The sequence below is a fragment of the Temnothorax nylanderi genome, unplaced genomic scaffold (genome assembly GCF_030848795.1).
Source record: "Temnothorax nylanderi isolate EJ_2023f unplaced genomic scaffold, tnyl_v1.0 TNYL_tig0096_pilon, whole genome shotgun sequence".
NCBI lineage: Eukaryota > Metazoa > Arthropoda > Insecta > Hymenoptera > Formicidae > Temnothorax > Temnothorax nylanderi.
This window is the reverse complement of record NW_027249158.1, coordinates 295,558-313,538: the sequence shown is the minus strand read 5'-3', so window position 1 is coordinate 313,538 and position 17,981 is coordinate 295,558. Positions and strand designations below refer to the sequence as shown.

The 17,981-nt window shown below is 35.6% G+C and overlaps 2 protein-coding genes and 1 long non-coding RNA gene across 13 annotated transcripts in view; 2 read left to right on the top strand and 1 right to left on the bottom strand.

Annotated features, from left to right (window-relative positions):
• The first annotated feature begins 96 nt into the window (after positions 1 to 96).
• LOC139775312 (uncharacterized) lies at positions 97 to 8,168 on the top strand. 8 transcript variants are annotated; one of them, XR_011718800.1, is made up of 12 exons: positions 97 to 280; positions 490 to 1,130; positions 2,096 to 2,217; positions 2,295 to 2,411; positions 2,505 to 2,823; positions 3,074 to 3,188; positions 3,275 to 3,391; positions 3,677 to 3,753; positions 4,773 to 4,869; positions 4,970 to 5,093; positions 6,906 to 7,007; positions 8,043 to 8,168. XR_011718800.1 is itself a non-coding variant. In XM_071711217.1 (11 exons), exons 2-10 carry the CDS (start codon positions 926 to 928, stop codon positions 5,064 to 5,066), a joined length of 1,266 nt encoding a protein of 421 aa, XP_071567318.1. In that variant the 5' UTR covers positions 97 to 280; positions 490 to 925; the 3' UTR covers positions 5,067 to 5,093; positions 6,906 to 7,986. The 8 variants fall into 8 exon arrangements, 5 of the variants coding, with proteins under 5 accessions (XP_071567318.1, XP_071567319.1, XP_071567316.1 ...); XR_011718799.1 differs by lacking the exon at positions 8,043 to 8,168 and adding an exon at positions 7,120 to 7,986; XM_071711217.1 differs by lacking the exon at positions 8,043 to 8,168 and having other exon boundaries at positions 6,906 to 7,986.
• Positions 7,854 to 17,981, bottom strand: part of Tfap-2 (transcription factor AP-2) — a 204,889-nt gene continuing 194,761 nt past the window's right edge. For all 4 annotated transcript variants that reach the window (XM_071711214.1, XM_071711213.1, XM_071711211.1 and 1 more), the window contains 3 exons: positions 12,969 to 13,110; positions 12,400 to 12,571; positions 7,854 to 12,242 (listed from right to left, as the gene is read on the bottom strand). In XM_071711214.1, the coding sequence (XP_071567315.1) occupies positions 12,108 to 12,242; positions 12,400 to 12,571; positions 12,969 to 13,110 (449 nt within the window). In that variant the 3' untranslated portion in view covers positions 7,854 to 12,107. The remainder of the gene's footprint in view (positions 12,243 to 12,399; positions 12,572 to 12,968; positions 13,111 to 17,981) is intronic.
• LOC139775315 (uncharacterized) lies at positions 12,159 to 12,689 on the top strand. The gene is made up of 2 exons (XR_011718802.1): positions 12,159 to 12,287; positions 12,408 to 12,689. It is a non-coding gene; the product is annotated as an uncharacterized lncRNA (long non-coding RNA).

The following is a 17,981-nucleotide window of genomic DNA, read 5'->3' as shown; positions in this document are numbered from 1 at the left end:
AATCGCGATAAGTCGCTGACGACATTAGTAATATACTTATCGCTCGGTGTGCGATAAGTTCGGAGTTGACATTGGTTTTCCGATTAATCTCAGATCTCGAGCGACGCTTGACGTCAACTCGGCGGCGTCAGAGGGAAGGCGAGCACTTTGATATCACGGTATTTAAACGCGTTGTCATAAAACATTGCCGTCTCAAAAGAATTTGTTTTCGCGTCGCGTTTCGCCTCTTCGATCGCCGATCCAATGGCGGATTCCAACGACTGGACGATCGACAAAAACGGTAAATAACTATTTACGTCAACATAGGCTGCGGTCCACTTGACGCTACAAATGCTTCGAAGCATTCCTCTTCTCTTTTCTTTCAATGAAGAAAGAAGGAGAAGAAGAACGCTCCAAAGCATTTGTAGCGTCAAGTGGACCGCAGCTATAAACGAATGAGAATAAATAAATCTCATATTTTTTTATTTGCAATTTTTGTGTTTTGTGCAGCTCGTGTGCAACGAAATCGGAATTTTTTTCTATGCCTTCAGTCGACTTCATTTTCCCGACCGATGGTTACGAAGAGCACTTCTAAACGTATCGTGTTTCACTAGCAGGCGATCTACTTTAACGACTGTGAATTTAAATTAAAATGAACTGTCAAAAGTACCGACGGGAACCTACCTCTACGATCGATGAAACCGCGGCGTGAGACCAGACCGCAGTCTGCAGCCACGGTCGCGATCCTCGGCCGTCGGCGGGATCGGCGGGATCATCAACTGGGTGCGCGCTGCGCGCGTGCACGTCGTCGGCCATTACAGATTCGTTCTCACAGACGCGTCGTTGTGACTCCGAGGTGCGTTTTTTTTTGACAAGTATCCCGTAACGCGTGGGAACCAAGGGCATTGTTGAGACCGATCGAACGAACATCCGAATTCCGTTGAACATGGACATGGACAGATCGAGCAACGGCGAGTACAAGTATCAGAGGGACGATGATGCCGACGATAAACCCAGGTCGTTGGACGAGTCTGAGGAGAAGGACGACCATCAGGTCGACAAGGCCGGCGAGTACATGCACGAGCTCTTGCAGGAGAAGGTCGACCTGGACGCCCAGAAATGGCCCAACGCAATTCGCTTGCTGGACCAAGGTGAGTTGACCGAGATAACCCCTCTAAGTAAATATATACTTTTTCTCCGACAGATGATCTCGGAGACGAGTCTCCGTCGCGTTCGCGACCAGAAACCGCCGCGATGTCCGTGGACCGTAATTTTCAATGAAATTGGATTGAGTGCGCGATCTCGGATCAGAGTTTTATGATGCAACAAAATACAGCTTGAAGGCAATATGGTCCGTTTGAATTTTATTGGGAGATAATTTTAGATCAATTATATCAATTCCTCAAAATTCTTCGGTCCTCAGTTAATTTTAGATATCTGGATTGTTGAAGTGTCTGTTATCTTCTGTTTAGTTTGATTTCTGATATAGATAATTTACATGCAACACCAAGCGTAACTGTAGGGATCACTTTCGAATTTAATCCAATAATTTTGATACGTATCATTGATGCAAGTACAAAGAAGGAAAAAAGAATAAATTGGTTATTAACAAAACTGTTTTTAACAAAAGGAGGAATATTTCTTTAATTCTTTTGAAATTCCAGGTACACATATGCGCCATTAAATTTAAATTCAGGACTAAAGTTTAAAACAAAAAAAAAAGGAAAAATAAAAAACTAAGAACTTTTTAATTTTTTTTTGTGAACATTCTTTTTGCATATGTCCAATGGTTCGTATAAGTATTACAAAAAAATATTAATGGTGCATATAAGTATCACCATTCACGTCATCTTTTTGACTTTTTTCAATATGTTTTAGCATAAGAGTAAATATTGATTTATAGAACTAAAAACAAAAAAGTTTCCTACTGTCCTAGATTAATACTATCTTGAAAGGTTAAAGAATATAATAGAAATATATTTCTTATAGATGCCCTGTGTATATCTATTGATCAATTTGAGATAAAAAATTAATGTAATAAATATGAAAATACATTAAAAATTAAGATTTAATATAATAAATTATAACTACTTTGTTACACCCGCGTGTTTTATAGAGATACAAAAAACGGAAACTATGCGAAGACCAATGAGAGAGTCGAAATATGTGGATATTTACCGTGAAAAACATGTTCGTGTCTCTGTCAAAGTTTTGATACCTATCCGTGAACATCCTAAGGTAAGTATCGCTATCTACAGCAATCTGAATTACAAATAAATTTGAGATGAATTTGGGTTATGTTTTGCCTGTTGTAGTTTAATTTCGTTGGGAAATTGCTGGGCCCGAAAGGCAATTCCATGAAACGGCTGCAAGAAGAGACAATGTGTAAGATGGCAGTGTTAGGCAGAGGATCGATGAAAGATAAACAGAAAGTAGGTGACAAAGGAAGAATCTTACTTTCTTTTTTACTCTTTATCCTGAAAAATAATTGACGCATATTTTCCGGGTGGATCTTTTAATCTCAGGAAGAAGAACTTCGTGCTTCCTTGAATTTGAAATACGCACATCTTTCCGACGATCTACATGTGGAGATTACAGCTATTGCCCCACCGGCGGAAGCTTACGCTCGCATTGCTTTTGCGCTCGCCGAAGTACGGAAATACTTGATTCCCGATAACAATGATAATATTCGTCAAGAACAGATGCGCGAAATGGAGATGACCATAACTGACGATACTGTCCCTAATGATCGGAGAGGACCTTCAATGAGAGGACCTTCGAATCTTGGCGTTGGTAATGTACCGAGACCCGCTGCAAGACAGGCATTACCTAGAACGTCTAGAGGTTGGTTACATCTCTATTATAAAAATTATACGATATGTAAAAGTATGCAAAAGATTAAAAAATGTTGCTATCTATTTGATATTTATTATTATAAACTTTCGTTGAATGTGACAGATGTTTCTCATATCGCGATAAATGTACTTAAATCTTTTGTGTATACACAAGATATTAAAATGTATATTAAAAAAATATGTATATATTTAAGTTATGTATATATCAAAGATATATATAAATTGCTTATTTTTTTAAGCTATTCTTCCTCCACCACCTGTGAATCGTGGGCCACCTAATCGACCTGCACCGTCGAAATCGAAGGTGTTCTCGATATTGGATCGTGCAAGGGCTGCTATGGATCAAAGTTATAAGTGAGTCTACATTATACACATAATATAACAAAATTGCTTTATTAAAATTAAATATGTTGAGTATTCGAATTTTTTCGTTTTTGTAGCTATGATACCCAAACTCCTCCGCCAGCGAACCGGGCTGGATCGCATCATGATTACGATTATCACGGATCATCAGGTAGTAACGCTCGATACGGCGATCGTTACCCATCGAATTCTGGGTATGTATTATAAATTATAATGTTAATTTATGATAATAAAAATAAAATAGGAAATAATATAAAGTGAAAAATAAGGTTCTCCTCTATATATATATATATATATATATATATATATATATACACGCATTAAAATTTTAACGTACATGAAAGTTATTGTAATATAATAAAAAAATTTTTTTTATAGAAATGCAATTATTTTTTTTGCATACGTGATGTTCTTATATAATTATTTATTATGTGATAGACTTTATATCTGTTTAATAAATATGACATGTATCCTTCAAGATACACGACTTACGAGTACGATGATGACTCTGCACCACATTCTTCACGCGATTATTACGAATCTTCGGACTATCCAGGTAAGCTATTATATTTATATATTTGCTTGATCATATTAAATAAAAAAATATTTTACATGAACATAAACTTTTTATGATCTTATTTTAATAATAAACAATTTTTATATTAGATTGTATATTTATATGAGTATTAATTCTTTTAATTCTTTTACTAAATGATGTAAATCCTTTATTATGCTTACGCAGGGTTTATTATCACGTACGAATCTTATTATAAAATTTTGTAATATAAATATTTAAATAAACATTCGAGAAATTATTTATATTTATAATCATTGATATAAACTGAAATTATTACAATTATTGAGGAAACATCATTAATAAAGTATATAATGTTTATATGTTTAAAACGAATCTATTGAAAGCTTCCATGGGAATGCATTAAATACTAAAATTGTTAATTATATATAATAATTTTTAATTGTATATTTACAAATTTAAATTCCTATGTCGTAAAAGAAATAACTTTAGATTAATAATTATAAACATCCTTTTTATTAAATATTGACTATTTTTTAAGCCCCTAATAATGATCAATTACCAAATGAATAAATATCAAGACCAAATAATGCCTTTATATGATTCTATAAAGATTAATAATATCTAAGAAATTTTAAATAAAAACTTTTATGGAAATTAATTTTAATGTGACTTAACATAAATGTTGCCTTTTATTTAAATCAGTTTAGTTTACGCCCCCATAAGAGAGAATTACGTAGATAATATACAATAATTTACATTGAAAGCAGATAATGTATAATAATTTACATTATTTCCCAAATTTATGAATCGTGCAATTCCAATTGAAGCATTATAGGCGTAACTTAAATCCGCTATAATATATATATAATGAAATTTAAACCCTGCCGTAAACTATACAAATATGCATGACGTTGATGTCGCATGGTGATACATCAACATGTTGATATCTTTGAGAATTTGAATATCTCACTAAACTAAGGAACTGCCATCGTGTTCTGCCTAAATAATTAAAGCGCATCAATCCATGTAATTCGCAGAGGAGTCGTCGAGCCGCGCTTGGAAATCTTACAAGACCACAACGACATCAGGCGCAGCCTCGCGCTACCGCACCACCCCATATACACGACCTTCAAAGTAAAGACTTAGAAAAAAAAATCATCCGCTAAATTTTCTTTTATCTCAATTATCCATACACCTCTAAATATTATTTTTTTCTGACATTATTATTTCATAGCGTTGTTACTAATCCGTTGGTGGCTAATCTTCCTAATGCACGGCGGCCTATGATGCCCACTATGCAGAAACCGGTAAACGAAAGAAATCGTCCTTAATCGATCGACGACATGAAGGCTAACACGGTAATAATGCCCAAATATTATTCCCTCTTGACGATTACTAAACACTAACGTTAATACAAATTTCCTATTCTAAGGGAGATTTATTTATCATTAAATTTCTTTTCTTATAAAAAGCTAATAAATCTTTAACGAAATAAAAGGCTCATGCTGTCTATCGCACTCTATTCGTATCTTTTTCTCATTTATAAATGTTTAATTTTAATTTTATTTTATATTAATTTTTTTATAATGGATTCAATAATTTTCAGATTATTTTTCGCGGTCACTGGATAAACAGGAACATATAAACTAACATATAAACCCATAATTAAAATACATCCAATATAGAATTTACACAGCCAAAATTCAATATTCATCATATTAAATTCAATATTCTTGACCAGGAACGCAATAAATTTATTCCTTTGAAAGTTCTCCTCAATCCTCAATTGCTTTGTAGTATAATTTTAATTCAATCACTTCATAATATAATTTTAATTCAATGTATCTAGTTTGCTATAAAACATTAATTCCGTTTCCTCAGTCCTATTCCTAAAATTTTCGACTATAAATGGATTTAATTATTGACAAGAAGTAAAGGACCAAGAGGATAGATGGGATAATTTACAGTAAAAGATTCAAAGTAAAACTTTGAATAAGCGATTAATATTCCATAAAGTGAAACAAAAATTATGAATTTCATAATTATATACTCAATATTACATATATAAGTTAAGTGTGAATTAGAGGCTAAAGGATCCTCAATATCTTCTTCTTTGTACTTAATGTCTTTTATGATTTGAAAAAAGTTAAATGAGACATTAAAAGATAACAAATCTAATGTTTAATTTTCTGACTTTCGATCAAATTATGTATTAACATTACTCTTCTACTCGCTCGAACGAGATGTAAGTCGAATGTACGTATTGAAATATTTGAAATATCAAAATAATATTGCATTGTATATAGAACAAATTATTAAAAGATTTAAATTATATACAATGCAAACTAAAATTATAAATTGATATTAATTTTTTATTATTAATATAATATGACACCATGTTACTTACTTAACGCACACAGCCTCTATTCATTAAAATTAAACTGCATAATATGTAGATTACAAAAAAAACATTAACAACCTGTATTCTCTATGATGTAGAAGAATAGAAGATTACGATAAATCATAGTGTTATATATAAATAATTTCCAATATATGAATATTTAAAAATATGTAGACTGTAATTCATAAATCGTTAAAAATATATGTAACATGTAACCTTCAAAAATTGAAATAAACATGAAGTAATAATATCAAACATTTGTTTTGAAAGATGCTAAAATAAATTTCCCAACCAACGATAAAGCTAATTGTAAGATTCTAATAATAATTTTGAACAAAAATACTCTCTTGTATGTAGTTTTACTCCCAATAAATATTGTAAATTTTTTAAATCATATTACGTATGAAAACTTACTATTATTTTATAAATAATTGTTATTAAAATACTTTCATAAATGTTCACGGTTTAAATATTTTTAATATAATAACGTATATATTATATTGAAAAATTTTCATAAAAGGTATAAAATATAATTTCGATTGAATGTATAAATTAAATTAATAAAATGTACGAGAGATATCCTCTTTATCAAATAACTGAATAATTTTATTTATCTATAATTTTATAGCACACGCGAAATAAAGTCAATAAATATAAAATACTTGACACAAGGGAGTCTTGATTTAAAAAATCGTTTCATAGAAATGTCATGAAAAACCATTTCGAGTTTTATTTTATTCTAATATTCTTATTCATATATTTCACATAGGTGGGTAAAAGATGATGAAGATCTTTGATCATGAAGATTAATATAATGGGAATCACATTAATCATGGTGATGGACTTTGAAGTGCCATGAGTTTAACACGACGTGAGTATACTTATGCTTTATTTACAATTATCTGCTACAAACATAAAAATCAGATGTAAAATAAGTCTGCTTTAACGATCTTTTTCCTTTTTATTTTTTATGCTTGCATAAGATTGAGATAATATCTTGGAATAAAAATCCAAGAATAACAGTTGTAAGAATTTAATTGAAAGTAAACAGAGTATTCAGTTGATTAGAAAAAATAGTATGATTTATTTATAGGATAGTTTTATAGGATATTGAGAAAATTACTTATCCGAGTATTTTTTATGAATATACATGCATTTATGCAAAGTTAGCTAGTGAAAGTACAATTTTTTAATAAATAAACGTAAGTATAATTAAAATAGTAATTATTTTATATCTACTGTATTTTATCTTCTATGCATTATTTTATTATTTATTATTGTAATAGATTCAGTTATTTGTCATGTATGATTTACGTAAGATGAAATCAGCAATTAATGCTTTCAATAAATTAAAAAATTATTACAATCCAATCTTTTATGATAAATGGTTAATTTTTATAAATATGACAAAAATATTAAAAGGATCGAAAAAATAATGTTATATATTTAATGATTCTTTTATTATTTATAGCTATAAAACATAGTTGGCGTTTATTCTAGAAAGAAATAGGTATAAACGAAATCAGAGATTTTTCTTAAAAAGATACCATTACTACACACAAAATGTATTCGATATTTTTTTGCTTGTGCTTTAATCTGTTACAAAACTCACTCTCTCAACATATCGATTATATTATAGCAAAGCAAATTATAAAACCGACGGTAATTCTTGTAATTACTATCATAATATAACAGGTAGTCATTTTATCACGAGGGATTGCTTAGAAACAATATTCTTATTTATTTATCACACACCAATATACAAAAATGAACTGTATAATCAATATCAGAATATAATATACTACGAAATTCAAATATATTTAATAAAGATATATCTGAGTATCTTACAAGATTAGAATGATGCTTCAACTTGAAACAAAAAAATCATCTACAACATTCTTTGCAGTTGGCACAGAAATTCTGGTAGAAAAACGTATTTCTACGGCCGTCCTAAGGATTATAAATAAGTATTAATTTATGGGAATCCTTAGCTTCTAACAAGTCGCATCTAAGTAGTTGTGAGTGAAAATAAGGTGCCGAGTTTTTCTTTTCCCTAACTTTTTCCCTAACTAATCCCTCTGCATATGAACCGGGGAGCCGTAAAAGACGCTTCGTTCGTTATATTCGTTCGCTTAAAGTGCAACCGAGGGCTGCGTTGAAGCGTCCACGCATCTTGTATCTGTTGAAACGCATGCTGATTTTCACCGTACTCTTCGCATAATAATTATACCATTATTATGTTACTTATCTCGTATGCGTCATTTTATTTAGAACGATGTCACAATACTAAATTGTTTCTAACGTGCATTGATGTTTCGGTACATCAGGCGATGATCAGCAGAGCGATCTTTGATTTATACTCGCTAACGCAAAATTTCTTCCTGCCGTGCAATCACATAGCTAAGATAAAAAAGCGCGCGTGATAAAGATGACGCTGCTGATCACTCACAATAGATGTCTTCTGAATTAATAACGTGCTATATTAATGAAGAATTGCATTATTTGCAAAATATGGCGTATAAATGTGAAATTATGTAACAAGTACGCGCGGAAGTACGGAATACGGAGACGCCAGATTTAAAGATTTTATTTAATGCGTTTTAACATTTACAAAACTGTCTTACGCTTTGCGTAGTGCAGAGGCGGCTCCACTGTAAGGACAAGCTACGCGAGAAGCTATACAAGTCCCATATGAGTATTCGAGGAATTCGCTTACACGAGAAATCTTCGTAAGGTATCCAAGAACTCGTGTAAAATGTAAGAATGTGAATATAAAGAGGTGAGATCCTTTCGAGAAGACTCATCCTCAGTGTGAAGAACGTCACATTAGATCTGGCAGCACAGCAGTATGAGTTTTTTTTCCCTAAAAGCTTTGCCAGTCCTAGAGCCGCCTCTAACACCAAGAGAAGACGTGTGTCTTCGTGGTATGGTTCCTACGGCAACGAGCCAGTCTCTCATGCTGCGCGACCACCCTGCTAATACTTCACTTCTATGAAAAAACATGGAATGTATAGTGTATTTTTTTTTTATCGGTTTACACCTTAGTAATGTGTACGATTATATCACAAGAAAGATTCAAATATTCTGTACATAATCCGCGACGACGCGAGACGCCTGGTGTTCAAGGTCGCCTCTTCTTCCTCTTTCTTCTCTTCATCCTCGTCTTCCTCGTCTTTCCCGCTTTATTTAATCTTACATTTATATATATATTTATATATATATTTATATATACGCCTAAGATTTAATTACAAAGTTAGATATGTCTCAGGTTCACCTGGTATTGTACTTCATACAATTTCTCGTGACTGGCGAGTCACGACGGCGAAATGCGGCCGACGAGCGTGTTCGCGCGTCGCTCCCGAGGAGACTTCCGTTTCGTTACGCATGTGTCATTCGCGTGCTCGAGGAAGCGCTTTTTCGTCGCGCTGTTACCGCTTTCCCTCTGCGTCCGGTTTCCTTAGCCGCCAGTCGCTTACGTTAATAACTCGATATCGATAATTGGCACATCTTTTTAATGGCAAGTTTCGCATTGGCACGATAATGGCCCTGGGGAATAGCCTTGAGTGCAGTCTCTTCGGAGGAGAATTTAATCGTTGACAAGCGTGATGCTGATGGTTCTTATTTTTAAACGATAATAATTCTTCTTTCTGTCGATTAATAAATAGAACAAAAATATCTGCCAAAATAGAACAAAAATATTGTAGAAAAATTTGCAAATAATATGTTGAATTAATGACATTACTCATTTTCCGATGAAACGTTTAGGGAAGGATATAATCTCGTCAGAAGGACTTCAATTTTGGCGATTCCCTGGACTTAACGTCGTTCCTGACTATCACGCGAGTGTGCACCTATCAAAGACAGAATCCTCGCTTGTGGCTAATCGCACGATGTCCCGTTATGATTAATATCAGTAGAGGTGACTAAACTGATACATCGGTTACCGAGGACTAAGTTGCACTTTGATACTCGTACATGACCGCTTCTGATTACACGGCAAAGAATTGTTGGTCCAGGTAAGTCTCATTGATGGAAGCACAACTTTACTAATAAAAAAGTTATCTAAAATTATTCCATAAATCATAAAATAATCCAAAATATATATTAAAAGAGAAAGAAGTAAATCTCGATTGTTTTTGTTCTTTCTTAATTAATGTTTTTTTTTATAATTTAAAACGATCTGCGAATTTTATCTTCCTTGCGGATTGCTTATTAATCCGCTTATAAAAAAGCCGTAATTATAAATTGTAGATGATTGGATTGCAAGTTACAGGAGACAGTAATACTAATAATTTGTTGAATTAATATTAATGATTGCACTAAGTTTCTCGCATTTTTCGACTATCATAAATATTTCACGATCATTATCCGATCTTTCCACAAATCACAAATTTTCTTGCGTGAAATTTTCAATAAAAACGAAGATTAACGGCGCAAGGAAATCAATTAGGATCTCATATGTTTGTATCTGTCGTACTTTTTTATCACACCCGTTACTATGTCGTGTTACAGTTTCTGTACAAATAATAATTTCGTATAATTTCAAATTTACTAACCGAATAAGGAAAACAAAGATTTTTATTCACATCATCCTGTTATTTAATAAAATTAGAGTGATTAAATACATGCGATAAAGATGAAGAGCTAAAGTAGAAGGTGAGCACCTTCGTTAACGTTAGTTATCCGTGTAATGAACTTTATTAACCTTTCTTCTCAGTGAACTTCACTGACCTCATGTTCAAAAGTACGCGAAACGATGACTTGATGTGACGGATGTGATTTACGCATTATCGAATCGCAGCTCTTTAAAAAATTCGATGTCATATTTGCGGCGAATCGGTGAGATAAAGGGCGGATTATATAAATGTTTGCAAAAAATCGTAGCTGTATACCTTTGATTCTGATCTCCCGGAATGCCTTCTTTAAGAAGACGGTAAATTATTTGTATTTTTAATGTTCGTCCCAAGTAGAATTATCGTACACTGTATTGAAGTAGATAAAGTTTTTGGAATAATACTTTTTTTTTTTTAGAAGATCTAGATGCAAAAGTATACAACCTTAATGTATTTCCATATAACACAAATATCCAACAGATATTCTCAGACATCTATTTTCCTGTGATATTCGTGTTTTTAAATATTTATTAACACGATTTTTTACTGTATTTCTATCGTAAAGAGATTTCTTATAAACACAAATTATATATCAAAACTTCGATACAACATTTCTAAGAGAGAGAAAATCAAGAATCATCAATTATAGAATATATTAAATGCACTTTAAAGAATATGTGTACTATTTTCTTGAGAATGTTTAAGAATATCTATTGGACATCCATAAGATATGTAAATTTGACTTCTTTTGTTCTATGGCGTGATGCATATTTAAAACAAATATATATTCACTGCATAGAAAAACTATTTCCAACTTTTTGTAAGATCGTATCGATAATAATTTAATCGCGCAGATGCAGGTTGACGAGGGAAGGTCCTGAAGACTTTCATAGGCAGAAAGGTCTCCGAGACATTCTTACAATTAGACATTTTCAAGATAACGTACAAAACGAATAGAATCTATACCAAAGGCGACCAGCGACAAAGAGTTGAGCCCGTCGGTATTCGGCTTCCCGGGGCTCAGTAACGAAATGAGAATTTTCCTCTCCTCCCGTTTTCTATTCATCGACTATCCCTGATTGCACATTTTTCGCACGTATTACGCAGCCTGCGTGTGGAATTGCCTACGGAAGCTTACGACCAGCCAACCTCGGCGTACACGGTGGGCACGCGGCACGTCGCACGCGAGTGCCAGCAGCGAGTGCGACGCGTCCGCGAGCGCGTGTATGCGCGTACGCGTTTCTCAGTGGTCCACTGCGAGCTTTCCGCAAGAGCGATGGACGCACGGAAGCTCAGTTGTATGGCCAGGAGTGCCTGATAGACGTGACCACGTTCGAGGTAGGCGGGTCTTCTGTGCGTCACTTCTTCATGTCGTTCATCAGCGCGCCGTCCTTGCTCTTCGAGTCGAGATTCGACTGTTGACTGCTCGTCACGCCGCTACCGTTCCCGGGATACATCTTCTCCAGATGATTCAAAGACTCGCTTAGGAACTTCTGCAAGGGGAACCGTAAAACCTTTCAGTGGAGCCGTATTTTTAGGTGAGAATCTTTAGAGAAGAGACTTCAATTTCTTCTCATATAGATGCTTGAAATCGCAAGAAGAGAAAAAACGGTGGTATAGACAAAAAATAACTTCTCATCGTCTCATTACCTGTATAGCCGTTAAAGCGGCCACGATCGCAGGACTTCCGAATCCGTGTGATATGAGAGAAAAATGGGTGAGATGTCTCTGTATACTGGGATCGAGGATATGTTGCGGCCGCGTATTGCAGAGCGGCGATCTGTCCTGGTTCAGAAGATCCATCAGCTCTTTGGTGATTTGTCTGGAAACAGCGAAGTCGCAAAAGTCAATCGCGCGGTTCTTGCCGTGACAATGCGAGGGAGTGCTTTTTGCCGAAACCGATATTATTAATATTTAATAAATATTAATACTTAAATGAATTACTAATTATTATGCGACTAATTATCATATCGATGCTAGAATAGCGTCGGATGACGTGTCGTACTTCAAGTAAGAGTTTCGACACTCTGTTAGACAATTTTTTTATGACCCACCATTTCAGACTAGCGAAAGAATTTTATTATTATTTATTTTACAGATTCACTTATTATAGTAATAATAATATTTAATGCTTTTGAAGAGCGCAGCGTAGTTAACTTAAAAATGACGGACGGTTCAAACTCTTACTCTTGAGGAGAGTGTCTAGTGTTTATGCTTACTTGGTGGCATGAAGAAGTTCTTTTCTCCTGTAGGAGTCTTGCGGTTCGCAATGCTGCCGACTGAGGTACTCGGCGACTTGCTTCGCGGGGAATTCGGTTTCGCAAACGTAACCGAAGTCTCTGGCAAGGTGAATGGCTTCTCCTGAAAAGAATAAAATATTCACGTGTAATATGCGCGTGATGCCATTATGTAAACTCGCTACGCACGAGTATGCATAACGGACGATGAAAACGATCGCGGAGTTTTATTTGACTTGCGAAACGCTGTCCATCGTATTTCCGAATAGTTCAACTCGAGTTTATGATGGGCGTCTTGCCAAATTCGCAAGTAGGAAGTTTCAGAGAACCTCGTCTCACATGCGATGATAGATCCTCAGATTTACAGACTTATAATTGTCGTTAATCCATATAAAATATACTTTTGATGAACAACGCTGTTCCTTTTGCTTTATAAAATTTTATTTTAATAGAATTTCAACTTGAATTCCTTCCCGCCTTGACCATGACTTTCTAATTGGTTTCCTAACATATTTAACATTGAAATTCCAAACTTGCAACATAATCCTCCATAAAATGTTTGCTATTAAAACGATCACGACATTTTATTTGATTTGCGAAACACTGTCCATCATATTTCAATTTTATGATAGGCATCTTGCCAAATTCACAAACAGGAAGATTTATAGAATTTCGTCACTCAATAATAGATCTCCAGATTTACAGATTTATAATTATCGATAATCTGATGAAAGCTCTCTCTATAGTTTGATCAGATTATTTTTCGCAAAAGACGCAAGCTAAACGCTAAACATGGAGTCCATTCAAAAAAATCCATTAAGAAATTATAAGCGGATTCGTTGGAATGAATCTTCGGATGTCCTCGATGCTACAGGCAAAGCGAAATTAACTAATTACAGTTAATGAAACGCGCATTCTCTTCAACGTGCACGCCGCCCTCCCCTTTTTCGACCCTCCCTCTTTCCACCCCTCTGTAGCGCATTCCTCGCAACTTCTCTCTCTCTCTCTCTGTTGTGATGGAAGGTAATTAGGTAGCTACATGTATGTATATGTATGTATGCAAGTACGGTCTCTCATGCAAGCTGGAAGTAGACCTGCTGGGCGCTATTATCGATAAACCAAGCAAAGCTACCCGCAGGTATACCGCCGCGTGTATCACCCACGAGATCGGAAACGCGGACTTACAAACGGACAAAGCCACCTGCAGTTAACGAATTATCCAATTTCGCAATCCTGCCCACGCCTCCTTTTTTTCCTCTTCATAACGGAAAACAGAAATACTTGTACGCGGAGATAAGCGCACACCTCGTGCTCGTTTGGAGAACGTGAAGAACTGGCGAAATTCTGTCGCAACCTCGATGTTAATAGCAATTAAATCATTTTTATATCAAAACTTAACATTCTAAAGTCAACTAGAAATTATGTCTTTTTTTTTAAATAAAAACGAGAGTTGGGTTCTTTTTAGTTTCAAATTTGTATTCGCGATTTGATTTCACGATGTTTGATATCAATTTACACTGAATATATTAAATTTACACTGAAAAAATCTAAACTAGTTCAAAATTAATGAATTACGACACCTTTAGGGTCCATCGTCCCCTACAGGGACACCTGCGAACGTGCGAGATTTCAAGTTGTCGCAATTAATTCAGACTTTGAAGAAGCAAAGGTTTCGCACGCGAGGATCCTTACACGCGCGAATTCTTTGTTACACGAGCGACGGCCGACACGTGAACGGTCGCAGTTAGCAATGGTCCTGCATATTTGCGGAAATTCTCACATATTAATAGCCATCTAATGGCGTTCTAAGTGCCGGCCCAATTTCGGATGCGGGAAATAATGGGATTTTAGCAAGACCGTCGTACATGACAACATGACTGACAGCCTTCTAATTTCGATGTAATGGCCGTGCGCAGGATTGTTGCTCGCGCAAGGATCTTGCACGCGCCGTAGCCCTGGGCAACCCACCTAGATCACCGCAGAAGTCGTATTTGGAATATTCTCTCTTTTTTTTTCGTTTTAATGCGTTACACTTAGGTTGCGCGACAACACGATTGAAAATACCATGGATCTCATAAAATTTAATCGTCGTATCGGTACATGTGAAAGTATGCGATGTTTATTGCCTTCAGTCGTACAGATTGTTACTATATCAGCCGTTCTACGGGTAGAACAAGTGGAAGCTCATTTGTAACGACGTAAAATGAATTTAATTGTATCTGGGGATTTTTATGATTACGTATATATCTATTAGGACGGAACAAAGTACGATAGACAGTAATGGAACAGCGAGTTCTCGAGAGTAACGAAGTTTCAGTTCTTTGGGAGACATATAATGCTTGCCTCGTTATAGCTTCACGATTATAGCGTAAATAAATCTGCTCTGGAATAAAAAATATGTCCTATGATTCTTATTTTATTATCACAGGAATGAGATAAAAAATATAAATGAATTACATGTTTAAACCGGGATGCTCATCTTCCACACGTACATCTTGCTATATTTATAATTATTATTTACGTTTTCGTAATGCGTTTGAACACGTCCGTTTAATACGCGAAAGAGGTAAGTGTGCCGTAATTGTTTTCAACGACAGCATATGCAGATTTCGAATGTCGGGCCGCTGCTACATATATATAATTTGGACTGCACTTTGCGTATACGTCGTTGTTCTATTTTATGTGACATAAATTACAGTTCGTGCGGTCGCAACCATCGTTATTTTAATAGACCGCGCGCCATTGATCCTACGTGTTTATGCCGGACCTGTCGTAATGCTTTGTGTAGTAAAGTTTTTACTGCGGTCGCGACGAGAGAGAGAGAGAGAGAGAGGGAGAGAGAGAGAAAGAAAAAAATGCGTAGCGAGCAGACGCATTAAGCGAAACGAGATACTGCTAACGCAGCTATGAAAAGCACGTAAGTAGTTTGAAATTGTCGATGTTTTGCGTTGTTTAACGTTACACAATGTTGCATATGTAACGTTGTTGCCGCTCGCACTGATTTTACGTAATCCCACATGTCTTCGCTCAATGTATTCAATAAGAACGGATGCACGTAAGGCGGAACGAGTAAGAGAAGTAACATTTTTATTTTCCATCGAAATTGCAAATCGCTCGGTTACTCGTGTCTGATGCATCCAATCACTTAACCGTGGCTTGACAGACGCACTTGGCGAATGAATGTAGCGAAGAGTATAGAGCTTATAATAAGGATATTTACATGTTTTGAAAATTGTTATCGTAGATGACTGACATAAATTTGCGTTCCGGTTTAGTGACATGAAAAAGAAAAGAAAAAAAGGGAGGCGTGATTGAAAACTTCTGACGCACGCATCGTTAGCTATCGGAAAGATGCATGACTTTGTTGAAACTTTATCTTCGTTTTGCATTAGACGGATTTATCTAAACTCAAAGGTGGCAAAATATCTGATTTTTTCCCTTAGTACTTACTTCGTTGCGACGCAATGCAGACATTTTATTCGAAATAATCGAGAAAATTTTCTGTAAGAGAACATCTCTCTTGATTCCCTGTTCTGATCTCAATCTCTTTGTCGATGCAAACTCGATAGAATAAAAAAAAAACCCCGACGAAGCTAGAAAGGAGACTATCTCCTAGGCAAAGAAAGGATCTTTTCAGTTAGAAACGAGTATCCCACGATGTGGGACGTCGAGCGGGTATAATATTATAGTTTCGTGCGATATTTATCGACGTGGATGCCACGTGTGTTTTCGCCGTTTTCTACGGAATTCTCGTATTAGGCGCGCAAAACCGACAGTAAGTTAACTATCGGCGATCTTATCGACATCGTCGGACGTGGTGCAAATTTCCACCCCCCCTCGCCCCTCTACCCTCTTGCGCGAGGTGCAACAGGTCGTTTCGGCTACGCTTTAGCCTGCCACGGGCAGCTCTTTCCGCGCGGATTTGCATATCTCCCCCCCGTGTCGTATCTCTCCTTCTTCTAATCTCTTTTAAGTAAATTAGCGTGTCTGTACCTTACCAATATGCAATGCGCTGCGAAACGTTTACGATTATGATCGCAAATGCGAATGTATGTCTTGCATTTTATCACATTGTACCTTGAACTTCTTTGAGAGATTCTCTTGGCAAGCAGACAGCTGTCCAACTGCAATGTCGGCTTGGCGCGGAATGTTAATGACTTTTTAATCAATTTTCGTAAATTTTATCCTGTATTAAGTATGTCATAAATTTTATCCTGTATTAATTAATCCCTGATAGACACTAAAAGAAAGTGAGTGTCTGATAGGTATCATGAGATACAAAAAGTTAATCATTTTATATATGCCACTTGAACTAATCATATATAATGGCACATGTGCTGCTTTAATATATGTAGAACAAACTTTACAAAAATCTATTAATTAGAAATTCATTAACATTTTGTCATTGACGTAACATAAATTATGCAATGCAAATCGTTATGTTGCCGAAGTAAAATATTACAGCGCACAGTGCTTTAACATTATCGTTAATCGCACCCGAATCGGCGGCGCGACGCGAAGGAATGTCCGGCTTATCGAGTACGAGGGAATATGACTCAATAAAACGAAGGGACTCGCAGACCACACGCCGCAGATTGCCGCTAAGGGAGCTCGCTCAGATGAGAGATCCAGATGAGCGGTGCGCGAGTAAACGAGAACGAGAACGAGCGGGTAACGTGACTCGCGCGAATTGTGCGTGATGTACGGCCGGTGCTGCCTGACGACTTCACCGTGTCGATCGCGAATCAATAGATAGCCGATCAAAAGCTGTGCAATTGACGCGCGATGGCGCAGCAAGAAGATCGGTCGGGAAAATGCGCTTAATTACATGGCTGAATAATTACATCTTTTATTTCTTGCCAGCAGCACGTGCTGACGTATATGATTATGCTCGAATCTGTCCGATTTTGTTGATTGATTCAGTAAAATTTTTATTGGCAACGCATTCATAAAGTTCTAAAAAAAAAGATGAGAGAAACTCCTGTCGAACGAGAG

Bases quoted from the DNA above. Each gene is read 5' to 3' on its own strand.
- LOC139775312 (XM_071711217.1), top strand. From the start codon at position 926: ATGGACATGGACAGATCGAGCAACGGCGAGTACAAGTATCAGAGGGAC. The intron at 3,754-4,772 runs GTAAGCTATTAT...TGTAATTCGCAG, and splicing joins CGAATCTTCGGACTATCCAG to AGGAGTCGTCGAGCCGCGCT. The intron at 4,870-4,969 runs GTAAAGACTTAG...ATTATTTCATAG, and splicing joins CCATATACACGACCTTCAAA to CGTTGTTACTAATCCGTTGG.